The 27,602-nt window shown below is 41.2% G+C and overlaps 1 protein-coding gene across 1 annotated transcript; it reads left to right on the forward strand.

Annotated features, from left to right (window-relative positions):
• The first annotated feature begins 541 nt into the window (after positions 1–541).
• LOC149778487 (uncharacterized) lies at positions 542–27,572 on the forward strand. Its single transcript, XM_089938485.1, has 6 exons — positions 542–715; positions 1,621–1,719; positions 2,078–2,316; positions 4,528–4,678; positions 25,720–25,869; positions 26,508–27,572. The coding sequence occupies exons 3-6, from the start codon at positions 2,095–2,097 to the stop codon at positions 26,993–26,995; spliced, it is 1,011 nt and encodes a 336-aa protein (XP_089794611.1). The 5' UTR covers positions 542–715; positions 1,621–1,719; positions 2,078–2,094; the 3' UTR covers positions 26,996–27,572.
• The last annotated feature ends 30 nt before the right edge of the window (positions 27,573–27,602 follow it).

The following is a 27,602-nucleotide window of genomic DNA, read 5'->3' on the forward strand; positions in this document are numbered from 1 at the left end:
ACACGTTAATGTAAACATGTTTTAATATTTATATATCAATGTTTTGAAAATGGCCATCTGTGTTTCGTAGTCTAAGTCTCCATCCTTTTGGTACTTTTGACTATGACGTAAACCTGGGGTAAGATTGTAGAATGATTGTCGAAAAGCGTATTACATTTTCAAAACCGTAGCCTAGATTTTATTATTAACATTACCAATGTTCTATTATTGAGTTAAAAAGGCCTATTTAGCAAATTTGTTATAATTGGCCAACAACAACAATTTTGCCAAATATATTTTTAATATTTTTCAAAACTTTCTTTAATCTTTACAGTTCTTCACCCAAATGTCGTATAAGCCATGGGTCTGATTTGATACTTATTTGAAACACCGAAATGCCATATATTTCATCGTTCTTTGTGTGTGTGTGTGTGTGTGTTTGTGTGTTATGCTTCCCACAGACTTGACTTTACTAATGTTTGCATGTATCATGTAGCAAAATGTGTGCGATTTGTGTATGACTAACAACATAGTTCAGAAAATCTTACCTAATTTTCAGGCCTTCCGGTATCAACAACGCCAGAGACCAAGAATTATACGTGGATTATTGTAGGAAGTGTTCTTGGGTTTCTTGCTCTAGTGGGAATAATTTTATTTCTAATTTACTGTCTCTGCTTTTGGTGGCCTAAGAAGAAGAGAGAAAGACGAATCAGGGCAAAGAAAATTATAGAAAATGGTTCGTCTATTGAGCAGTTCTTTAATCATTCCTCTTACTTCTTTTGCTGATATCGTTGCTGCGCATACAACTACTACAACTACTACTACTACTACTGCAACTACTACTACTACAACTACATGTACTACTGCTACTCCAACTACTACTACTACTAGTAATAATATCAAATCACCTTCCAAGTCACTAAATAAAACCACAGAGCAGGATTAACAAAAGCTATATGCTGAAATTTCATTCGATCAAATATTGAACAATATTTTAATACGATTATTATTATTATTATTATTATTATTATTATTATTAATTAAGACTAATATAAAGAAATAAGGTATATTGAAAGGATAAATTTGTCTGTGTGTCCTACAGGATTCAGAATGCACATACTTTTCTAAACGTCATCCCTCATCTATCGTTAAACTCAACTTTCTTACTTTAATATATGGTTGTGAAAGATAGACTCATATATGTCAGACAGAGTGGTTGCAGTATCAATACTATCATGGGTATGTTAACAGGGCGGCATTTATAAAATAGTCCATATTATATACCCGTGGAGTGATATAGGACAGGTCTTTCGGTCAAAAGAGAGCCAGATCAAATAAATGTACAGCTAATGTAGCCATTGTTTGGAGGCGGATGGGGTGGGGGTGGTGGTGGTGGGGGGGGGGGTTGGGTGACTATGTGCGTCTGGTGAATCGCCATGTATATAAACAATATCATAATATATAACAATGGAAGGATAGAATGCGTCAGTCATACCTTTTCTTGCAACATATAGAAAAAGTGAACGTCATTTTTTTATGATGATGTTTTATCAGGACTTTTATTATCTTTTTTATATATAAATTTCCATTAAACCTTTCGTTTTTCCTTTTTCTTTCATTCCTTATTGTTTATTTATTTAGAAGAAAAACACCCCTTGGCAGAATCGTCGTTAACGTTGGACGCTCCGTCATCACTTCAAAGCATATCAGAAGTAAATAATATACAAGTATTTCACGAAGGTAAGAATTTCTTTTCTTAGCATTTTGGTGGCACAACTTCAGCATTTCAGACTTTGTCTGCGTCATGTTTTCCACCATACATTTAAATTTCATGACTGCCTCATATATGCAATTTAGCTTTGGACATTGATTATATAAGTTATTGGGGATATAGATTGACAAAACGTACTTGCCACACGTTTTTCATTATAAAGCTTGTCAACCAAAGTGCTATTTGTGTAAACCATAACAATTTGTCTTTTCATTCTATCACATATTTTTTCTTGATTATCATGAATTGACTATAAATATTGTTCATGACTCACTTTAAAGTTAGTGTTGGCACCAAGAGATCAAACTAGAACAATGTAAATTACAGACCCGCCTCCAAACCCCATGGATGAATCAACATCTGTTAAAATCGACTTTCGTGGTAAAACATGGATAAAAGGAGACAAACCTTTCTCAAATGGTGGTCCAGTTATGAATGGTGTAAACAGCATAGACCCAAGGAGAGAGTTTGCCATATCTGAGATCGATACTGTATCGATAATTCCACATCGTCTTGAGGAAGAATTTATCGTCCGAGCGATGAGTCCAGTTACCACAATTACCCAGGTAATTATTACAGGGAAGAATGAAATGAAAATTTCATCTCATTCTACATTATAAGTAGACTACCACGTATTATCATAATGAAGTGTATTTTCATCAGTTTTCGTAAGAAATAAAGAGATTTCTTAAAATTAAAGGAATATAGATAGTTCACTGTATTAGGCAGTTTGAACGTGCTCTGAGTGTAATAATTTTTATTATTGAATAAATCCTTATATTTAAGGATTCACATCGAAAATTATTACATCTTATTATATGATCATTCTTTCTCACTTAACTTTACATTGTCAGAATCGTGCAATAGCTTTCGATACAACATGGCTTCATACAGCAAAACTTGTCTCAATATAGTATCGTGTATTATGAACTACTTTATAAATAAGACACGTGCACTCACGTCCTAGATACTTTTGGTGGATTAGATTTGTTTGTGAATGAACTAAACAATTTGTTTTCGTCCATTTGAAATCTGAGATGATAAAGTTAACGATGTGGATGAGTTCACTGAGCCGTAAACCAAACTTTGAAACAAGCAAACGAATAATGTCATGTTGTCAACAACAAGCATGAATAACAGTAATTGACAATACCATTCTGATAATTGATACATTTATTTAGGAGAAGTTTTTGTACATTTTTGCTAATAGAATGGTTCTGACTCTGACAAGTTCTCTCTAGAGTCTATTAAAATAGCACGGAAAAGCATATTTGAGGTCACGTGTTAAAGCATATCTATCAGAGACATACCATTTTGCAAGTCAGTCAAAACACTAAATTCGAGAAAAAAATGCAACTGCAGGTTTTGGTTGGAAACTAAGAGCATTTGAGCCAACAAACCAAGACGACGGAAAAAATATTATTTTCGATGGCTGAATGAACTGTCACACAATAGCTGCTTAGCAATTTTCCCAGTGTAACTATTTTGATACAATGTTAGGCTAACCATAGAAGACATACACTGTATGATACAAATCATAGCTGGGGTCCCTACAACAGTGAGCATGCAAGTTACAGGGCATAAACATGTCTTCTATAGCTGGTAATAAGAATGGTAATAAATATCCTTACATTTATGCATCTTGAATTTCTTTTAAATGTACTTTCTTAGTTCCGCAAAGCCGACTGGCATGTCCTGGAAAACCTGGTAAAGAACGAAATTTCGACTACGTTTCTAAGTGAAATCACATTCTTCTTACTACACCGAATTGACCCAATAAATCCAGCTCATTACAAACAGAAAAGCAGAATTGAGTAGGATTAACGGAAGAATAAAATCTATCCATTCCAGACCAACTGAAAAGGATTTTAAATGCTCCTTCGTTCAAAATATGACTTTAGATTTCAATTTCAAGTAGAACAAAACGAGAAATTTTTAAAACTGATGTCTAGCGCGCGACGAAGTTCAAAGTTTGCAGGGCGGTGCCAGGTGCACATTATATTGTTACTGTCCGTTGAGAATCTACAGTTATGTATTTATTTTGAAATACAGCATAAATTAAATTACTTTGTTCTGGTTTGTATTTCTTTTTTATTAATAAGCCTTAGGTAGGAAAGCGAAATGAGCATATCATAAAAGGGTTACTGCATTTATATGGGAAAATATGAACGAGGATTTCGGACTAATACTGCACTCCCATGGCCCTGCAGCATTATTTTTAAAAAAATCTTTATATGACGTATTTGTTCTGACTTCATCTGGATACTATATAACATAAATAGTAAATTTTGATTCTGTATATATGCTAATGCACACATATATCTTTATTTGGGTGTGGACAATGTGGATATTGTTTGTCACAGTGTTTTGAATATTTAATGCTGCTCAGTTTTAATACATGACCTGGGCAGTGGTTGTTGTGATTTGAAAATATGATAGTTTCACCTTGTAAGCACATATTTTCCACGGTCCTTATATTTTACAATCATCGATTAATATATCAGTTGAAATATTAACTGTCATATTTAGCTGTGCTTAGGTTGAAAGGAAATATGCATTATTTGCGTCTTTTATAAAAAAGGCAAAATAGTTTTGCATTGATAGTTACCTCTAAGTTCGATTTTGTCGACCCGAAAGTAACGTCTGTACTATCTGAAATGATCTAATGCGTTCTATGTCATATTTCTAGCATTTCTAATATTTCGGCCCTGTAAATAATCATGCATTTTCTTTTATAATATATCAATTTTTCAATTTTCCCGCTGTCATATGGAAAGCGAACGGCAAAGTCGTCACTAGAAAGAAGCCTGACGGAGAAATCAATCAGTAAACCTCCCTTGGGTACGTCTGCTCCTTCCGTGAAACGGGGCTTTTCTGAAAGATCTTCACATCGTGGTAGCCAAAAAAAATCTGCTTTTGCGTGGACAGGTACCAGCTTATATGTTGTAATGTCACGATTTAAGTAAGATAATTTGCAAAAATCAGTTTATGAAAACGTTTTTCCTTCTTCCCATAATTCAAAATATGCAGTGAAAGACATGTATGACGTCGGCAAGGTATTGACAAATTGCAGCAATCTGAAATATGATAAGACAATTTTCCTTTTTTAAATCCCAGAGGTTAGGAAATCAACGACGAAATATTGATAAATATTTTCTTAGCAAAACATCAAGGATGAAATATAGACCAATCTTTTCCCAATAATAAATCAGGGATCAAATATCTATTAATCTTTTCAAACCAATAAATCAGCGATGGAACATCGATACATATTTCCACATAAACAAATAAGTGATGAAATATCAATCTTTTCATAGCAATATGTCAGTCTTTTCATCACTATTGTATATAGGTATTGAATCACAGGATGAACAATGACAGAAATAGAAGACACATATGCTGTTGTTGTTGTCGTTTTTGTAGGGTTTAACGCCATTTTTCAGCACACGATAGGCTATACATGGCGGCCAGTATTAATAATGGAGGAAAAACCCGGGAAAACCCCAGAAAGAACCACCGACCCACGAGACGCTACTAGCAAGCTTTGTCACATTCCCACATAGGCCGAACCCGATACTCGAAAGTAGTGAAAGGGGTAGGATTAGCGACAATGGGAATTAGCATTACAGAGACCCTTGGGTCCGATTAGCGACAAGGGAAATTTAACATGGAGAAAAATCGTGGGTCCGATTAGCGACAAGGGAAATTAACATGGAGAAAAAAATATCGTGGGTCTGTCTAGCGACAAGGGAAATTTAACATGGAGAAAAAAAAATCGTGGGTCCGATTAGCGACAAGGGAAAATTAACATGGAGAAAAAAAAATCTTGGGTCTGATTAGCGTCAAGGGAAATTAACATGGGATTTTTTTTTTTTTTAAAAAAAAAGGGTAGGCAATTATAAAGGCTATCTCTTTTCGAGATATATGGCTGGCCCTGAAAAGGGCCTTTGGGTTTTTCTTCTTCTTCTTTTAACTTCTTAACTTCTTCCACCATCCTCTTATTTTGTCCATCATTCCTTTCTTCTTTTTCTTTTCTGTTTCCGGCAGCCAGTCCGGGTGGCCCATGGCCCGGAACTTCTCTTGGATTTTCATCCAGTTTGTGTTCAGTTTTTCGAATTCATCCCTTTTTTTTCTATTTCTTCTTCTTTTCTTTCATTGGACCACTTTTCTTTGATCATCTTGACCTCTTTGGTCAGCACATTCCTCATTAGTTCTTCAGCTTTCTTAAGTTTTTCTAACCCCCACTTTGCGAAACACCAATCTGTCCATTCTACAACGTCTTCTAAAAAGCACCTTGCACTTGTCACATGATCTATTGCTTCTTTTAACTTACCCACTTTGACATACGGTGGGTTAATTAAACCTCTGATTCTCTTCTCCTCATCCTCTATCATTTCTTTCACGATGTTTACGGCTAAGTGCAGGCTGTTTACTTGTCTTGAGACGAAGTCTTTTGTCACTTCATACCTCCATTCCTGTTCAACCCTTTCTGCTACACTCAATCCATCTACCATCCAATACCAACTTCCCATAAGATCGTTGTATAAAGCTGAAGCTGCTGGCATCTTCTTGTTTGCTTATTCCGTAGAATGAGCTCCAATGGCCAACACTGTTAGTTTTATACTGAAAGTGCGGACGTGATGGAAAACATCCCCTAAAAAACATAAAATTGATCTTACCTAGATCATGACCCAACAACGCGCGGACGTGAAGGAAAACATCCCCCTACTTTTTCATTTCATATAATATAACCCCAACTATACTCTTCACATACTCTAAGAAACCCATAATCTACTATCCTCACCAACCTACTTTATCACTTACAAACACAAACACACATTCACACAAACACATACCCTCACATTTTTTAAAAAAAGAGTTAGTGTTTATATTCACACTACTCTACCTACACACATTGGCAAATCGATCGTTATTTCTTTTCTAGAGTATTGGGTAGCCCTGAAAAGGGCTGTTTTGTTTGGAACTTCATGGACACCTGGTTAATGGTGGCACCTTCCAGGCCTCGCGCCACATACACATCTTATCCCCCAGTTACTTTTTACCTTTTGGGGGGAGAGAGCAGAGGCAGGATATGTCGCTTCAGAATCCCAATTTTCGCTCTCTGGGATTTTGAAATTTCTTCTCTCCTTTTCCTCCTCTTCTTTGTTTCTTATTTCCTCTTTATATCTTCTTTCTTCTTCTTCTTTATATCTTCTCTCCTCCTCTTGTTTGTTTCTTCTTTCCTCCTCTCTTATTCTTCCCTCCTCGACAATGGCTTCCGCGGCCAGTTCATTTAATATGCGCCTGGCATATTCCAGATGCACATGAAGCTCCAACAGTTTCTCCAGTCTCGTGTTCATTTTTGGTGTTGATCAATCAACAAGGGTAGCTGGACTGCCGAACGAGTTTCAATTTATAGTGAAAGCGCGGACGTGAAGGAAAACATCCCCTAATAACATAAAATTGATCTTACCTAGATCATGACCAAAAAACAAGAACGCGCGGACCTAAAAGAAACACTCACTCACTTTTTTATGCTACCCATTACTATTTTAAAATTTTTTTGTAAATCACTTCAATAGACTATCCACATACCCAAGGCAATCCAATCTAACTCCAAATATACACCTCAAACACCAAAAAAAGACATCATTTTAATCTACTATCCATACCAACTTACTTAAGCACTTACTAACACTAACACACAAACACATACCCTCACATTTTTTTGAAAAAGAGTTAGTGTTTATTTTCACACTACTCTACCTACACATTGGCAAATTGATGGTTATTTCTTTTCTAGAGTATTGGGGTAGCCCTGAAAAGGGCTGTTTTTTTGTTTTGCTATGGCATTCTTTTTTAGTTTCTAAGAATGCGATGTCCTCTGAGGATAGACTTTCTGGCGATAGGTCTGCTTCTTCGGAAAGAGAAGAAGAACTCTTTGGTGTCGATACGACAATCGACAAAGCCTCTGTCAGGTTCAGGTTGCTGCTGTTGCTGTTGTTGCTGCTGTTGCTGCTGTCTCTGAAGTCTGTACTTCTCTGTCCATTCTTCTTTCTCCCTGTTCATTTCTTCTCTGAAGAGCTCTTCTATCAGGTCTTCAGTGATTTTTAACATTCTTACATTCTCTATTTCTTCTGGCTTCGGTATCAGACTGTGTCTGACCCTATGCAAATTCACGTAGGCTTCGTTGAGTTTAGCTAGTTTGGAGCACATCTTCTTAGGAGGATGAGTCGACAATGGATGGTTAGACTGGGAACAAACCGGTTCTTAAAGTTAAAGCGCGGACGTGAAGGAAAACATCCCCCACACGGTTTTTCGAGCCGTAACGTTCATTGAGTGTCATGAGAGGGATAGTAAGAAATGAAAGAGCATCAATTCAACATTCTTATAGCTAAACAAACCACAAAGGCATTTTTTTCAAAACACAACATTTTTTATTCAAAAATCACTTAACACTAAACAACAACATTTCTAACATTTTTTAACAATAATCCAACACTATAACATCAAACATTTTTTTCTAATCACAAACATTTTTTTTCTCAATTCACAATCTACTTAGAACAGGGCTGACAACGTTGTGAATGAAATTGTGATTTCCACTGTTGAAAATCATTAGGCCATTGATGGACACTACGTTTCCTAGCTTGAGACAAAAGATAAGCATAATGGTCACAAAACCATCGATCTACTTTCACATCGTTTCTAGCAGAAGAACGAGGTTCGAAATGAGTCACTAAATGTTCTAAGGAATAGCCCAGGCTGCGATGATGCAGAAAATACACACAGTACTGTCCACACACCAAGGAATCTGTGCCTTGTAATTTCACGTTATTGAATCGGGTGGTTTGAGCATTTCTTCTCATAAAGTCGATGATATCGTCTTCCAAAGGGGGCAATCCGTACGAATCGAAATATTCCACACATCCTTCTTGAGGAAAGTAGACGGCTACCCAGTGGGTTCCTGGGAGATGACTGTCGTCCGTGTTGATCACGTAAGCTTGATGGTCTTTAGGTTTGCGATGAGGGAGTTCATCTTTAGCACAGACGACAGGATTCCAAGAAGCCGTATACGAACTGTGGTTCAAAAGGTAATAAAGTTCCCAGGTATCCATTTGTGTTTGTTTTCTTCTTCTTCACAGGTAATAATAAGTCGTTAATTCGATCCTGACTTTTTGCTTGAAAATGTCTGACGAATAAACGGTTATTCGTTCTGTTTCCTCACTCTGATTCAGGAGAGCTTCGATACGATGGATCTCTTGAGTGGTTAATGGTGGACAAGAATGTTCACGCAAGTCTTTATACCACTGGTGCAACACGTCTTTGTTCGAGATGAGACTCCAAGCTTCGTCCAGATACTCGTCCAATTTTTCTTCTTGACTCAACATTAGGCATTTATCGTGTTGAATTTGACTGGGATGATCGTTTTGACATCCATAGCAATTTTTCTTGATCAATTCCGTCATTTTGTCGACCAAGTGTTTGGCAAAACAGGAGACTAAATGGGCTTCTTGTTCTGGCCATCTCGACTTCATCATGATATCTTCTTCGTCTTTGTCTTGAGATTCTTCTCCTTCCACGGTCTCCTTACATTCCATCTCCAAAGTTTCTTCACTAGGTAAAGAGGGATAACAGTCTTCCATGGCTTTCTAATAATCTAGAATGACTTCTCTCAAACTGTTGATTTCTATGGTATTATCGAATTCTGCATACAGGATGACGTTCACTGTCGCTGGCAGAGAATTTGCAAACTGAAGTTCCACACGAATCTGGCCAGATTTTATAGGGTGGAAATGTCCCTCGTCGCTGCCTTGGTCTGGAGTGAAATCGAAAGCCCACAAAGCATAGCCTCCGTCATAATCGTCGTACTCAATGCCGTGACTGGTGTTGGTTCCTAACTGGCCGGTGGCTTCGTACAGGGACAAGTACGATCTCAAGTAATTTTTGTTGGCAAAGTCAGGTTCGAAAGGTCGGGTACACAAGGTCTTGCCATCGCGACTGACTTCGATTTTCTTCACGTTGAAGTGTTGAAAGTTGAAAGGATTTTCTTTGATGGCTCCGTTGAAGGCTGAATTCAGGACCATACCAAGGATTAAACGCTTGGGTAACTGTCCTTGGAACAGATGATCTTCGATCATGGATTGCTGTCCAGCAGGAATGGTGAACGTTTTCACTTCCACACGTCGTATGGGATACTTGGCGGTTGTTCTGCTTAACGTTTGACTGATGTCGTTACCTACTTTGGGTAACACTTCTACGCGTCGTACGTAGAGTTTGGCTTCTTGGATTATGCTTTTAGGAGCCTTAGCAAGATCAGCAGCCTGCAAATGGAAAGTGGCACTGCTGCGATTCAGTCTCAAGCGGACATTGACCCCGTTGAGCAAATATTTCTCTTGCAACCACATGTCCAAATGCAAACGATCCATCAGTTCTAAACTCTTTTTACCTAGGATTTTGTTTTCTCTTGCCTCAAAGCCTTCATTGCTTGTATCTATTGTGTCGAACTTGTCCGGTGTGTCATCTACCCACAGCACACAGGCATTGAGATGACTTGTCTTGGCATCTGTTCCGTACGTCAAGAGATTTTCCAGGTAGGCACGGTAAGGGTAAGTATCCATGCTGCTGCTGACCAGTTTGTTATTCAAGTACAAATCCACTGAGCTGAACAAGGAATGCATGAAATTGTTGACGGGAGCTATATCGTCATCGTCTTCTACTCCTTTATCATCTTTTTTTAGAACTTGGACTTTTAAGTACAAGTAACTGCTATTCAGATCGATGTAATCTTCGGGCTGTCCTTTGATTTCAAACTCGATGGGAGCGGAATCGGTCAATGAGGAGACGGGATGAAATTCTACCCACTGGGATTCTTGCATGGTCATCATGGTGGGGGGCATGGCAAACAGATCCAGTTCCGTCTTGGAACAAGCGCAAGACTCTCGGTGCATCATTTTGTTCTGTGTTTCAATAATCGAAAACGTCTAAGTCTCGAACGGTTCTTCTTTTCTTGGCCTTTCTAGCTTGAAGTCTGGTGAAAGGGTGTTTTCTTATTCGTCGTCTCTTTCTGCCTTGTCCTTGCTGAATGCCAGACTCGGTAGCGTGCAGGGCATTTATAGGTGTCTCTCGTCGGCCCAAAATATCTTTGCCCGTTTGCAGCAAGACATTTTTGCCTGCCCTCATGAAGGCTTCTTTAGGGTTTTGTTTGTCGATGATGACATTTTGGAGAAATTCTTTGCCTTGCGTCAGTGCCGCATCTTTCAAGGCGTGCAATCCGCGTGTCACCATCGGTTTCAACACCGGGGCCACCGAACGAAAGGCCGATTTTAACATGTCTCCTAAACCGTGTCCTCGTTGTCGAGCCACCCCTTGGTACACTGGATACATGACTTACTTACGAGTCGTGAGAGAACCGTTTTCGAAAATGGAGTTTCACCGTGACTTTTCCTTTGGTGAATGGAATATTTTGTCCCAAATCTCCTTTTATAGTAATGTTGACCGTGTCCAAATACGACTTGCTGACAGGTAAATAGTGAGGATGGACAAATTCGCGGTGGACGTGATAAGTGTTTCCACCTTCCTCGTCAGCGTTTGTGGCAGAATCCACTTTGAAAGGAATGACACGCAGTAACGGCACGGAGGTGTGTCCCACCACGTTGTATTCCACCACATCGGAGTACACGAAGATCAAATTCAGTCCTTGGTTCAGTTCTACCGGGAAACGAAAATACTTGGCAAAAGAGTCGTTGTCATAAATGACTGGTAATTCGGGGGATTTTTTTTGTTCTCCTATCTTCCTCATCTCCGTGTCACCGCCCAATATGTCAAACAATTCAGGACAAAATAAGAAAGACGTGAATTTTTTGGACCCCTCAGAAAATTTCATCAGAAAGCGACGAGCTATTTTGTGGTATTCCAGGGTGACACTTTTTTGGACATTCCCCAAAGCTTTATGGAACACGCCATTAAACTTGGAGGCTATAGCGCTGACCAAATGATGACCACTGAAATAATAGCCTGGGAGAATGGACAAGTTGTAGGTCCACGTTTTAGTTTTGTCATCATAGGTTTTATTGCTATATGTGCCAATCTTATCCAACTCATCTTGCAATTGTTTGTCATGAACTTCTACCTTAAAATAATTTTGATTGGGAATGACATTGTGGACTTGGGTTGGGTGAATCATTTCCACTAAAGCCACTTCCCAATGGGCTTCGTGATCTAAGGGGATGGCTTGAGGTAATTTGGCCGTGTAACAGCACAACGTGTTGTTGGGAAACACCTCCATGGAACTGTCACTGGGTAAGGTTAAGTAAAATTGATTTTGGTGACTCATAATTCCAGAGTTCTGTGGCTGTCCGAGGGAATATTAGTGGATGTCAGAGGTGTGTCTCCGCCCAAAATGGGGTTCTGGTTGTGGTTGTTGTTGGAGTGGTGACTGGTACTGGCACTGGACACAACGTTCCCGTTCGAGGAGAATTTCAGGGAGGGATTGGGAAGCAGGTAACCGATGCAACTGCTCAATAAAATGGTCCACAATTGTTTGTCTCCTTGTTGCAAACTCAAATTGGCAATGGCTGCCCAGATGACACAATACACCACGAAGATTTGGCAGAAAAAGACGATTTGCGTTTTAGGCACACGTTCTCCGCACCACACCCACAAGGGTTGTTTTTGTAAATCTTGCACAGAAGAACTAGGGGAAGAAGGAGTTGTCGACGTAGCTGCGTCTGATGTGTGAAAGGGCATGATGGTCACTTCTTCTTTTTATAGTCGATGACTTGCGAAGCGTCGATCCAAGAATCGAAACTGGGTGGATATCCTTTCCAACGTACTTTGACTTCTTTGACACGTCGTTTGCCCACTTTACGGGTTCTGCGTTCGAGAATGCTTTCGATGTCGTACACGTCGTCTTCTTTTTTGGTGACACGTTGTAACTCGGGCAAATAAAACGTTCCTTTGAGCACTTCTCCGTTCATGTCTTCCAATTTATAGACGGCAGGATGACGGCCATGCACTCGTCCAGTGACGCGAAACAATTCGGTCGTCCAGTTAGGTAAGTAACTTTTGTCGAAAGTGCGTTTGGTTTTGCCAATGCGCACCCAATCTCCTACGGTCAACTCTCCACTTTTCTTGGGGACAGCCCTCGTCGGGGACGTACCAAACAGACGCTCAAACACCAGCACTTCGTTGTCGGGAGTCACGTCTTGCGGGGCACGTCCGATGCTTCGATGGTAAGATTGGTTGTACGCTTGCACCAGGTGCGGTAAGATGTCGATGTACTTCAGAGTGTGGTGATGCGTAAAATATTTCCACATGCGTTCTTTCAAAGTACGTTGAAAACGTTCCACGATGCTGGCTTTGGTTTCGGGATTCTCGGTGGTAAAAAAATGAATGTCACGTTTCTTTAATTCTTTTTGGAAAGCTTGGTTCAGAAATTCGGTGCCTTTGTCCGTTTGCCATCGAAGAGGGTGAGACCGCTTTGTTTCAACACCCGTTGCAGGGCTCGCACTAACTCGCTGCTCGATTTGGAAGTCAAGGGCACGACCCAGGCAAATTTGGAAAAGACGTCGATGACACAAAACAAATATTTGTAGCCACGATTGTAGCTGGCCAAATGAGAGACATCGGCTAAATCGGCTTGCCATTGATGATCGATGCCTTCCACTCGGGTGCGACTTCTGGCAAACTTGCGTCGAATGGGTTTGTGTAAAGTGTAGGTAGCTTGTTCTTGTAACCATCGTTGCACTTGAGGTAAACGGAGACTTTTCAGTCGAGTTTTGGCAGCACGATACAATTTTTGAACTCCTGCGTAACCTGCAGGATGCGAGGGATCGTAGTAAATGCTGGCTAAGACTTTTTCCATTTTTTTGTGTTGGTTGGTGTGTTAATAAGGCATCCACTCTTGGAAGAGGCTACTCTTTTTCTCTTGGGGTATTTTCTTGGATTGCAAGGCTTTGCGTGTGCGGCCAGCAATAGGTGTCGAAGAGGAGGAGGATGTCTGAGCAGGGGATATCGGTTCTTGTTTCACTTTTGTCTTCACTTCTGTCTTCACTTTCTTTTTCTCTTGTGATGAAGAAGGGGTGGCCATCATCTTTTTAATCCATCCAATTCTGGAGGTAGGTGGTGTTATTAACTTGCGTACTTTTTCTGGTGGAGTTTGAAACCCTTCCTCTTCTTGTTCTTTTCCTTTTTCTGTCTTGACCACTGGTACCGGTACTGGTACTGGTGATGGTGTTGGACTTTTCATCAAGGTCTTAAAATCTTTCAAAGTGGGTAGAGCTGTTACGTCTAAAGCTTTCTGGTGAAAGAGTTGCAGTCGTTGCAAGAGTTGACCGTACTTTTGCGATTTTTCTGTTTCGGACAAATCTTGGCGATCCATCAAGGACTGCAATTCGTGTTGTAACTGGGACATCTCGCTCAAATTGGGATTGGGAGGTAAATGCGGGGTGCGTTGTTCTTGCCACCGATGGTATTCCATCCATCGTTTGTAAGGCACTAAAGCTAGTTTTCGTCCTTCCATGGGGTTGTCAGGGGTCGATTCTGAGATCTTGGGACTTCCGAAGGCCTTTTTATCTTGCTCCCACCAGTCCTCCCAACATGGTTCCCAAGACTCCTTTCAGTATGGGGCCTAACAAGAGAGGTAAAATGCCTCCACGTTGGACCAACATCTTCTTTTTTTGACGAATGGGAATTTTCTTTTGAACCATTTTCCGAAGAACGTGACGATGTTTGCCTAAGCATTGTTTCTGATGTTTGGACAAAGGGATCGTGCCTTTCAAAACGTTCAAACAACATTCGCACACGGTATCGATGACCTCTTTGGAGGCCGTTTGAATGAGTTTTTTTCGTAGGGGTGGAGAAGCTTTGGACAGGACAGATAACAGGTCTCCATGTTTGGCTAAACGTGGTGGCAGTCCTTTCCTTTTCTTTCCTTGGGGTTTTCTGGAGGGTGACATCTTTGAGTCTTTAGGAGCACCTAAAAACACTGATACCCTACTCGGTCACAGGCCTTTTTTATACTGGAACGCGTCGCCACTGATTGTCTTTACGTCGTATCAGTTTGAGGACAGGCATGACACGTCGTGCAGGGGTACGTAACGGACTAAATCGAGCCAGTTCTTGCTTGGACAAATCCAGTAAACTTTGTAACATGCCCGATCTTTCTTGGACTTTGATTTTGGGAGAAGGTACTTTGTGAGCAGCAGCCACTGCCGCTAAATGGGAGGGTCCTGCCACTGGGGAAGTTCTTTTGGGGGTCATCAACGGAGAAGTTCTTGGTGTGATCAACGTCTCCAAGTACTCTTCAGTTCCTGGTGACATCAACGGAGAAGTGGATAAACGTGAGGCTGCCGGAGACACAGTCACCGCTGTGGCATGTCGTGGTTTGCGAGTGTAAGGTTGCGTCCTGGCCGAAGTGCCTCTCTTGCGACTAGTTTTCTTCTGTGGACTTTTCTTTTTCTGAGGACTTTTTCTCTGTTTCTTTTTCTGGGGGTTTCTTTTCTTTTTCCGGGGTGGTGGTGTCTGGTAAGAGGAGGGTCCTGCCACTGGAGAAGTTATTCTTCTTGGGGACCTGGTCTTTTTCTTTTTCTTCTTGGGGCTTCGTTGGACTTTTGTCTTGGGGAGAACTTTGGGGGCATTAGGATCCCATCTTAAGAGTGAGCGAATGATGACCCCTCCTAGAGTACCGCTCCCTCCAGGTTTCAAAATGATTTGTTTTTTGGTTTGAGTGTCGATGCGGGGATCGGCCAGTTGGACCAAAGCGACTTTGTTTCGATCGAAAAAGCGTTTGGTTTGATGAGGAATCTGAATGATTCCTTGGAGTAATTGACGTGCCGTCACCGTGAACCATCGTAAGACTTCTTTGAGACTAGCTTCTAAGACACGAGCTCGTGTTTGTGGGTCTTTTTCTCGACTGATGCCATACAAGGCACGAATCAATTTGACGGGAAGATGCGACTGAAGGGACGTCATCTTCACACTGTGTGAGACAGACAAAAAAGGGTCTGAGGTTTTTATAGATTTTTTTTTCATGGGGAGTGAAATGAAGTCGAGGACGGAGACGTGTACAGGACAGGCCCTCCGTCTTGGCACCAGTGGTGAAACAAGTGGGTACGAAATCGCAAATCCTCGGGAGTCGTAGGTTTCAAATCGACGAGTAAATAGGCGTGTGGCGTTTGAGTGGCATCGTCGTACGCCTGAGTCAGCCAAGGCGTTCCTAACTGTTTGGCTAAGACTTGCACTTCCGATTTATCTCGAGGGCTTTTAAACAAGACCACGTAATGCGCATTGAGACTGATGGTGCGATGGGCTTTACTTTGTTGAAACAAATTTTGGGTGATGTAAATGACACTGGCATTACGGTGATGCCCTTTGCGCGTGAACCACAATTTAATTTCTTTTTCGTCTTCTCCTAACATGTCGTCGAAAATGACCAAATGGGTTTGACGGGAGTCAGAGACGATGCCGTCGTCTTCTTTAGGAATGCCTTCTACAAACACGATGGAATCGCCTTGACTTTCTCGCAAGAGGCTGTACGCCGATTGCCACTCTTTGTAACACCACACGATCCGTTGAGGGGGTCGATCGATCAAATGATGTTTATGTTCGATCAAACGTTTGACGAATTCGGTTTTGCCAGAACCGCTAGGTCCAGCAATGAGCATGTTAAAGGGATGGCGAAGATACAAAGCCTCCCAACTGGCACGATCTAAGTGTTCGTCGATGACTTTGACAGTAGAGGAAGAGGGAGCAGAGACAGCAGAGGTAGCCATGGTGTGAGAAATGTCACTTGTGACACGAAAAACAAACAAGACAAGAGTTTATATACTTTTTCAGAACACGTTTATTGAATGTTTCAAATATGAACACGAAAGACAAAAATACATACAACCCAAATAGTGATGTACAGGAATATAAAACACAGCAAAGCGATCAAAGTGGAATATAAACAAGTGTCTGTACAACATGTTTTGGGTAACCAAGATGTCCTAGGGACAGTGTGTAATGTTCTTACAGTCTCTACATGAGGTATTGTCACACAAGTGTCCTCCGGGAATGACCTTTCAGGAATGTCCATGTCAGTCCTGTCCTGAAGCGAGTGGTTGTTCTCGGTGACGGGTTCTTCTGGCACCGTCACTAACACAGGTTGAAAAGTAACTTTTTTCCTTGAACAACTCTTGTGCATACTGGGCCACTTCTTGGGTCCAAGCCTCAAAACCCCCCTTTTTCCAGTCACGAACATCTGTCCAATGAGGGTGTAAGTCACAAGCTACACACACATCGTCATACACGTCTTGGGTAGCTAAAAGTTGACGAATCTTATTTTCCTGTTGAGGTCGAGAAGTATCCAGATGAAACCGCAAGGCTTTGAGCAAAAGGAGTTTTTCGTGACCATTTAAGGCCATGGAGGTGGTAAGTACTGATCGTAAAGAGTCCACAAAGAATCGGCTGGTAAACGAAATCCCAGAAAACAAGTCACTAAGACACACACCACTTGTCGTCCCAAATTGAATGGAGAAAGTTCTTGTAATAATCGATGGTAATGATCCACGGTTTGAATATGGTCATTGAGTTCCTTCCACGGAATCTGTTGGATTACATACGACATAAGCCGTGGCATAGCTGCCTGTTTTTATAGTCTCTTTGTTTTGAAAAGAATACACGTACTTTCTAGCCAGTGATGTTCGTTTTCCAGTGGGTAATGTAAATCTTGCATACTGTAACCGAAACTTCAGAGTTCGATTAGAAGTTTCCTCTTCCGCTAAGTAGATTCCACGGAAAATATGTTGGTAATCCTTTACCTCGTCTTCCTCAATGGGTTGCTCTAGGTGAATCTCGAAGTAACCAAAATGATCAACACGTGAATCATCGGGGGCCTGGAAGTATTGAACAAGGTCTGACCATTGAAACAATTTCTGACGAATCAGTTCTCTTATACCCTTCAGGTACCAGTGGTTCAAACACCGGTGACGTAACGGATGCAATTGTTCTTTACGTTTCACTTGTATTTTGACCAGCTCTCGGTAAATGCGTTCTCTCAACTCCACAGGCAAAGCACGAATGTTCTCTAGCAAAGTATCCATGAATAGGTCATACTAAATCCTCTTTGGTCTGACACAAGAAATGTACTCTTTGCACAAACATGGTTTCACTTCAGTGTCGAATTTAAATCGTTGAGTCACTAATCTACACATTACAATTCGTTCAGAAGTTTCCTCTTTCACTAAGTTGACATTGTGTTCAAGATGTTGGTAATTCGTTAACTCTTCCTCTGGAATTCGATGCAGTACGTTTACAATGATGTAACTACAATCGTCCATACCAAACCAATCCTTTTTAAAACTAGAGGATCGTTGATCAATGTCTGTCCGATGGAACACTTTCAATTGAATCAATCCTTGTATAGCCTTCAGGTACCAGTGGTTCAAACACCGGTGACGTAACGGATGCAATTGTTCTTTACGTTTCACTTGTATTTTGACCAGTTCTCGATAAATGCGTTCTCTTAACTCCACAGGCAAAGCACGAATGTTCTCTTGTAAAGTATCCATGAACAGATTATTATGGTAAGAAGTTACTTCAATGTCTCGGTCCCACTAAGGGTAAGTAATGACAATTCGGTGACCATCGAGCATGTTCTACGTAGGCCGAATCTTGCGGTTCCCAGTGGTGAAGTGACACACCGCAACTGAAGCACTTGACTTTATCTCCTTCGCCCAAGTAGAAAAATCCGGCTCTGGCTAATTCTTCGGGGGTCGGTCCTCCCAGATACTTTGGCCATTTTCCTTTGAACGATTGAAGACGATTTTCAAAGTCGCAGTATTCCGACAAACGCACAGGGAACGAATATTCGTCTTTCACAGGTTCGTTTCGATGAGGGTTGAGTGACATGGGCAGGAGTTTGTTCAGGGCTGGATGACATCCGTAGGGGGGTAGACGTGAAGGTGAACATTCCCCTTTAAAACGAAACCCAGTAAAATGTCCAAGAGGACGAGCGGCATCGCTTTCGCATCCCACAGGTTTGACACGCACAGCATCACTTTCCATGATAGGGGTAGGGACACTAAAGTTCCCATGATGCTTTACGGCATCGCTCAGGTCACAAGGTACAGCATCGTATCCATCGCAAGGCTCACAATCGCACTCATCTGCAAACTCCGTTACGCAATTACAATGGTAACCACATGGACAATCGCAGTTTCCTTCCGGACATTTTCCGTCGCAATGCATGGGTCTTATCCATCCAATATTAGTCACACTAGAGGAAGATACAACTTTTTTACAATCCCCAAACTGGAACGATGCCTCTTTCAAAGTATTCATCTTGTTCGCTCGGTCTTGGTAGTCACAATGAACTATCGATCTTGCCTAGGCTTCCTTTTTTATATACAGACTAATACCGACGTGTCCATACGGTAAGGTGAAATGATTGGGAAGTCGCACTCGCTTCTGGTATACGATTTGATAGACTTTTTCCAGGGGTCGACTGACGATGTGGTGAGTGGGTAAACGTACAATCTTGTTCGGTTGGTGAGTGGTCACTTTAAAGTTTCCATCCTCTCCCGATTGCAAGGCTTCTTTCAATACCCCAAAGTTGACCACTCGACTGGTACGATAATTCAGAGTCAGTCCTTTCACTTTGCACGTCGTGTGCACTTCTCCTTGTGGGTCCCGGTATTCGTAGCCGTAATTTTTAGGACCACCACTGACGAAACTTAGAATCTTGTCGTCGGGATGCTCGTCTGTCCAGGCTCCTAAACGGTCTCCTTCGATGTCAGGGTGATGTTGAATCGGGTGATGGATGTAAATGCAACTGTCCGTGTCAAAGTACAGGACGCGTTCTTCTAACAGTTCTAAAGCTTCGTACAATTTTAAGCGAGCATGGGCTGTCACGTAAGCCGCAATGATGACATTTCCAAAAGGGTCGTCTTGTACAAAGTCCAGATCTTCTTCGTAATTGACCAAGATCAAATTCTCTCGAACGACGTCCACGTGTTTCATGTATTTGGTTTTGTCGTGAATCATTTGGAAGTAGCGGGAAGGTTCTGTCAAATATTCCGTCTTGGGTAAACACGGTCGTTGTGCCATTTTACCCCACAAGCAATTTAACATCACTTTGGCAAACGATCGCCTGCCTTCGTTTTTCTCGATGTGGTCTAAAGTGATGCCTTCTTGTTCGTAGTATTTCTCTTTGAATTGTATTTGGTCTTCGGGAGTGTGACACCAGGAAGGATAGCCGCTGGCTTCTTGTTTCAGTTTCAAAAAGGCATCCACGTAGTCGGCGAAAATGCCTTTCTGAGTAGGGTCACCCTTGTGGTATTGTTGTGTCTTGGGAAAGTGGCAAATTTCGTACACTTCTAACAGTTGGTATCCCATGTCCAGAGCTTTGAACAATTCTACGCTGACCCAGGTTCCCGTCAAGGCCCGTTCTTCCTGGCTGTGCTGACAAGGTTGGTCTTGGTTGCACGTTTCGGCACAAGTACGGCACAAGGGAAACATCAGTTTGCCTTGACAATGGTGAGGTAAGACGGGATGGTATAGGTTCGTGGGAGGCAAAACTTTGCACTTGATCAAGCCTTCGTATTGTCGAATGTTTTTCAGGTCGATGTGTTCCGTCAGCAATTGCGGGTGCCCTACAGGAAAGCGACAATATTTACACACGTAGGGATACAGCGAACACACGTCCAAGTATTTGATTTCTTCTCCTTTCTCTTCGTCGGCTTGGTACAGCAAACAGGTGGCATTGGTCCTTCCTCCGTACAAACTATCCCTCGGGTTTAGGGGGGTCCATCAGCTTGTAACTTTCCACGGCACGTTTAAACTCGGGATCGGTTTTCATACGGTGATCGTATTCGTGTTCCCACATTTCCACCACTTGGTATCCTTCCTGTTCCAACTTTAGGCGCCGCTGACAAGTGTCCTGGTACAAGTCTTCCATGGTTCGTTGCAAAAACTGATTTTTAGTGCCACGGTCAGGGTAACAGACGGGACATCCGTGAAATAAGCAACCGTTAAACTCGTACACGATCTTGGGGTTTTCTAAGTCCCAACCATCGACCGAATACCTTCCGATGGTCTTTTCGCCCCCTCCGTTGCGGGCATGCTGAATCCACTTGTCTTCCTTGTCGCACAAGTAATGTAACCAACGTAGGGCTTTGACCGAGTATTGACGTTTGACAAAGTGGGTCGTTTGAGGACTGATGACAGCCACGGTGTTTTCAGGCATGAATCGTTGTCGATACACTAAGGAACACGCTTTGGCAATGGTGCAAGCTTCTTTCAAAGGATCGACCCCTCCGTGTTCCATGAACAGTTCTCGAAATTTTCCACAGCAACGCCGTAAAATGTCCACGTCGGAACGACAATACTTTAGCATTTCTTCCTGAAAGTCGAAAGGGTCCGAGGCGTGAGCCTGGTACCAAGCGTAGAAAGCTTCTCGTTGTTCGGTACGCATGTTGTCGGGGTCGTAATAGTGAGCCTCAGGTAAATGGGGTAGAACAGCGTGTTGATTGGTTTCCGTATTGAAAAAGTGTGGAAAGTACCCTTTAGCCATTTCTGTCATTCCAAACGTTTTAGGCATTCGACTCAAAGGCATGGCCAAGTAACTCATCGAATCTTTAAACTGTACTTGTCCCACTTGCATGAAAATGATTTTGGCTCCGTTCAAAGTCACTTTAGGACGCTCGGTGCCTTGTTCCGTATAGTACCTCAAAAGAAACTGTCCATCGTATCCGGAGAAATTGTGAGCCATCACTGTGGCATGACGATGACAATCTCCGTAACGTTCGATGTCCTCTTGGCTCCACGTCTTGTCGACGGGGTCTAAGACCCATTGGGCAAAATCGGCTAGCGTGTTAGGTCCTCGAAAGATTTTTTCACGCCCTCCGGGAATCTTGCTGCAGTAAGGGCAATGACTGAAGATAGGTTCTTGAATGCACTTCTCGCACGCTCGATGAGCCACGCAGAAATTAGGAATGTGAATGCCGGTTTCTTGCATGCATTCGAAATCGAAAAAGATGAAATTGCCTTTTTTATTCTTGTGACCGTCCTCTTTCTCTGGTGGGGGTTGGTATTTTTGCACGTAACATTGGTGTTCCAAGTCCACGATGTGGTGACAAATGTGACATTTTTTCTTTCCTCGACATATGTGTGCCTTGGTATTATTGGTACGTAGGCCTTGTCTACACGTAGGGCACAATCTCAGGAGTTGACAAGCACATTTCTTCTGTGAACCTTGTGTCTTCAGATGTTGTTGGTAACAGGTAGGGCTGACAAACGTGCGCAGACAAGTTGAACAAGGCACTGGTTCTTCGCTCAGACAGGGTGAAGAGGCCAAACATCCTGAGCATTTCGATCCACAATGTTTGTGTTGCTCTCGATTATTATAACCATAGTCACATTTCTCACAATAATAAACATATCCCAGGAATCCAGTGATACTGGTAATGGTATCGAAATGTTCATCGTGATGATAGACATGAATGTATTTTCCGTCCTTAAAATGTTGGCCTCGAAACAACAGAGGTCCGCGCATTTCTTGAGGGTGCACTTTCAAGGTGTAGCGTGGAGCTAGGACATCTTGCAATTTTTGCATCTCAGGAATGCCACAGGGTGTGTCTTTGGACAGGCCAGCTTGTTGCAACAGGAGTTCTGCTTCATTTCGTTGTTTGGCTCGATCGGATCGTTGAATAGTTTTCCAGGTTCTTTTCCATTCTACCGTGTCGTTCTTGTTGGCATAGGTTCGTCCCACCACGATGGCACGGGCTAAACACATCTGGTCTTGAGGGTTGTGAATTTGGACGAGGCTCCTTTTGGTACTGCGAAGTTCGTTCACCAGTAAGACCTTATTGCGTTGTCCAGTCCCTTGAGGAAGAGAGACGTGGGCCATTTTCAGTGTGGCTTTACCATCAGTGATGTCAAACTGGTCATTAGATTGTTGTACGTGTTGAATCTTGTCCATGATTTTGGAAGGGGGTAGTTCTGCGGGTCTGCTAAACTCGATCCAAACAGGGGATTTCAAACCATCGTGATCTATGGATAGTGTCAAGCGATCGTCTTCTTTGGGTTGACATTGTCGCTTAAGTGAAGTGAGCAAAGAATCCCACATCTCGGTGATGAACCCTTCTGCTTTCTCCAAGGGTACGTCGGACTTGAAATCTTTAAACTTCACCGTGTAGGTGTAAGCCGTGGTTCTAAATTTTCTAGAGGAGCGCTTTTCCGTCTCTCGAATGGAATAGTATTTTTCAGGGTTGACTAAGGGTGACGAACTTGGTTTAGAGGGTTCGGATTCTGGTTCACTCATGTCCTCTTCAAAATCACTAGCATGAATTTGTGCCAAGATTTCAGCCCTGGTACGAGGCGATAGATCACGTTTCTACCTCTTACTTTCTTCTTCTTTCTTCTCGAATGAATGGGATCGTTTCATCTTGAGTGAAAAACGTCAAATGACTCAAGTTCAAACACCATAGACTAATTTATAGTCATAGCAGACCAGCGTATATAAAAGGGTGTGTGTCTTGTCCTTTCACTATTCATTTCACTCTCAAGCCGAGCACAACGATGGAAGAGACTAACCAGATGGAACGTTTCGTCAGAGCTTTGCGAGGGGTCATTAGAAAATTCTCTTCAGACCAGCCTACGGACTACTCTCCTTCCTTTCGAGATAAAAGTCAGGATACTTGCTATATCTGTCAGAAGAAAGGGCATTGGTCTTCAGAATGTCCAGACCGTCAAAAAAGAACAAAAACAGGGACTAAAAAAGACAAAAGTCAAGATACCTGTTATTATTGTAAAGAAAAAGGACATTGGTCTCCAGATTGCCCAAAAAAGAAACAAGAGGAGTCAGAAGAAAAGAAGGATTCTTCAGAAGAAGAGAGGGATTCTACTGAGGAAGAAAGAAGACAGGTGAAGAAAAAGAAACAGGAGAAAAAAAGAAGAAGGGAAGAAAGCGAGGAGGAGGAAGAAGAAGAGGAAAAGAGTGTGACGGTGAAAAAATTCAAAAAACAGAGAGACTAAAAAAAGGAGAAAGAAGAAGTCAATGAACTTTTAATTAAAGTGTTCTGTGGTGAATTGTGAATTGGATTGTAAAAAATGGAGAAAAGAATAAATTAGGTATAAAAAGGTAAGTGTCTTTGAGTTATGATTTTAAAATAAGAACGTACACTCACGCACTCATACACAAACACGTACTATAAGGGTAAAATGGGTGGGGTTTTTTTGAGTTATTGGCAAATTGAAATTGTATTTCTTTTCGAGAAATGTGAGTGGCCCTGAAAAGGGCCTTTTTATTTTGATGTAGGGGTGAGTTTAAGCAATCAACTTTAACTGCCTTAAGCCTTTGCCACGGCCAAGGCCTACTTCTGGACTGCGTAATGTTGATGATGATTGGGTTGAAATCACTAAGGGTGGTACGGTAGGCTTAGTCACAGGGTTGACGTGTTTAGCTCGGGAAGGTCGTATTCTCTTCGGTCGTGATAAAGAAGTCTGATACATTTGTTTCAGACTTCTTAACTCCGCTAAAATGTCCAACAGTACCGTGACCGTTTGATTTTCACCCTCTTGTTTCTTTGCTGCTACTTCTTCTTGCTGTTGCTGCTGTTGTTTTTTTCTTACCTCTTCTTCTTGCTGCTGTTGCTGTAGGAGAAAAACTTGTTCGGCTTCCTTTTGTCGTTGTATAAATTTCTCCAATTCTTCTTTCTGTCTCTGTCTAAAATTTTCCACTTGCGGTAATGAAGAAGGTAACACAGGTTCCGGAACAAATTCTTGCGAGGAGAGAAAATCCACAAAATCCCAATTCACCTCTTCTGAAAGTAAGTCCGGGTTCCCTTGGGCGGTCTCCCCTGCTGGTGCACCCCATTGGATCGTTTTCTGAGTTTCCGTCATGTTGAATCACTGTCGCATAGATTGACTGCACACAAGCGCTAGCGAATCTATATTGACTACGTGACGTCACAGACTGCTCTCTTCGGATTGGATGCGGGCTGACTGAATTCTGTAACGCGTGTTCGGATTGGTCAATGAACTCAATCCGTTTCAATCCTTTCTGTCCCTATAAATAAGCGCAGTTCACTGCATTGATTCACCTATTCTCGGAGCCTCAGCATGTGGACCGACGTTGAATCTTCAACCCTTGTGTCAACAATGATGTTCAGGACGGACATGCTCATGTATGTCCGATCCAAGTGGACCGTTGTCCACAGGACCAGCAGCAGCCTGTGGATAAGAAGAGTCTATATAGAGAGACAAGGTTGCCTCAAGAGGACTCTGATGTATGGCCCTGCTGTAAGACGAAGTTTGAGGACAAGAAGATGTCGCAAATGCCCTTTATGTTAAGGGCATATTAACATAAACCAAAGGCCCTTTTCAGGGCCAGCCATATATCTCGAAAAGAGATAGCCTTTATAATTGCCTACCCTTTTTTTTAAAAAAAAAAAAAACTCCCATGTTAATTTCCCTTGACGCTAATCAGACCCAAGATTTTTTTTTCTCCATGTTAATTTCCCTTGTCGCTAATCGGACCCACGATTTTTCTCCATGTTAAATTTCCCTTGTCGCTAATCGGACCCAAGGGTCTCTGTAATGCTAATTCCCATTGTCGCTAATCCTACCCCTTTCACTACTCTCGAACCCACGCAGACAGAGGTGAGATGGCAGTGATCCGTAACGGTGAGCACCTTAGACCACTCGGGGCCCCGAGACACATATGCAAGACTAACGATTTTCTAATATATATATATATATATATATATATATATATATATATATATATATATATATATATATATATATATATATATATATATATATATATATATAACATTTCTAAAGAAAAATTATTTAAAACATAATCTGTACCGTACATTTGGTGCATGAAACTTTAGAGGCCTTGTTGTCGAGAATAACAGGTCACATTTCGTCAATATCAGTATATGTACATTTTAAAGACTTTAGTATTATTGCAATTTTAGACAACTCCGATGCGGCTAGTTTTTTTGAAGCTCGGTCTCAGAACAAGAAAAGACGAAGACGAAGAGGGTACTCAATTCTGCAAGCCTCACGCTCCCATACACCGGCATCTAGATCATCCAGAACTAGGTCTACACGATCAAGTTTTTACGGTATATTAGGGTGATTTGTTTCCTTGGTTAAGTGCATGTACTTTTAAGTTTCTCTTTACTTAGTAGCCATTGGATTCAAATATGCCAATTAGACTTTGTTACTCTTCTTTACGGTGACACGATGAAATTCGTCGTATATTGAAATTCGTCGCATGTGCTCTTTGTAAAATATTAAGTTGTTAAATTATGTATTGTAGTGATTTTACGAGACTGCCAAATACCCTACGTATTTTATATCCTATCTATCCTTCATTCTATAAAAAGCTTTCATAGTTTATGGAAATACCAACTTGAATTGTTATATAATAACCATAATTTGCTACAAGAACATTTTACGTTCCTCTTTTTACATCGAAAAGTGTATCCATTAGCCGTTATATTGTTTCCTTTGTGTTTAAAAAGTCCTTTTATTATTTATAAAACATAAGACATATTTTATAACTGCAAAATATGCATATTTACAAATAATTAGCCATGTATGACGCAAAAAAATCGTTCCATGAAATAAATGTGGAGGTATTGTTCAGAAACGACAGTTATGTATAAACAAACAAAGCTAAAACCTCGATTGCTATTTAAGGCTGCACTTTGTTCACTTTATGTCTCGAATGTTATACAGTTTATTGGGTTTCTTATAGATAATAAAGTCGACAGAGAGGACGGCGAGTGGGACGACGAAGAAGTTGAGGAACTCCAACACAACGGAATAGTTAAAAGCAAAACTATCATGCTAGATAGCGGTAGAAGAAGGAGTAAGTTACCACCAAGACCAACGATAAGAGAATCTAACCCACGGCAAAGCCGTAAACAAAAGAGACGGAAAAAAAGTCGACAGTCAAATAGAAGTCGATCGAGAGGAAATATGTCTGATCGAATAAAGTCTTTCCGTCACTCACCATATAGAATGCGAACGTCCTTTAAACGATTCTCAAATGCTCAAACAAAATTGTTACAAAGAAGTCGGACGATGAGTGGGCATATGAGCAGGCCTCCAAAACCTTTCAAGAGGACAAAGCATGACTCCACTGGTATTCGCCTCCACAGATCGTATACAGAGGCATCAATAAGAAAAGTTAATCATGAACTACAACTTCGGCCTAATTATGTACATACAGCATGGCGATGATAGCTGAATCTGGGGAATGCATTTCAATTCTACAAGGGTTTCACGGAAAACATTAGTTTTTATTTACTCAGAACCGCATTGTGACAGGTGTTGTGTAACACTGAACCGCACTGTGACAGGTGTTAAGTTACATTTAACCTCATTGCGACGGATGTAATGTAACACTAATAGCTTGACATCAAAGCCTGATTCACGAACTAAGGATTATGTTTGTTGGATAAATTAACGATATATTCATTCCTTTTGCAGAAAACAGATGTACACATATTTAAAAATTATGATGAGATGGTTAGATCGACTTTTAACAAGGATGGAATACTGGTATTTTTTTCTGGGATCCTAGAATAGGATCAAACCTTTCGAATTACGCTTTCATAAATGACTGGTTCTCTTTTTGCTTTTTACTCTTCAGGGTATTGTAGGTGGTCGTGATAATATGAGATATTGCGTGTTAAATGTTTGGTTGTAATAAAGAAAAAAAATCATTAGAAGCAACATCAAGTAGATAAATGTATGTTCCGTTATGAAACTCGTTGTCACTGATGTGTATTATTTAAAAAACCTGTTCCATTCTATATACGTCTCAGTAGCTTTGTTATTTCTGATC

This window comes from Sinohyriopsis cumingii, chromosome 17, assembly GCF_028554795.1.
Source record: "Sinohyriopsis cumingii isolate HCF-2022 chromosome 17, ASM2855479v2, whole genome shotgun sequence".
Taxonomy (NCBI): domain Eukaryota; kingdom Metazoa; phylum Mollusca; class Bivalvia; order Unionida; family Unionidae; genus Sinohyriopsis; species Sinohyriopsis cumingii.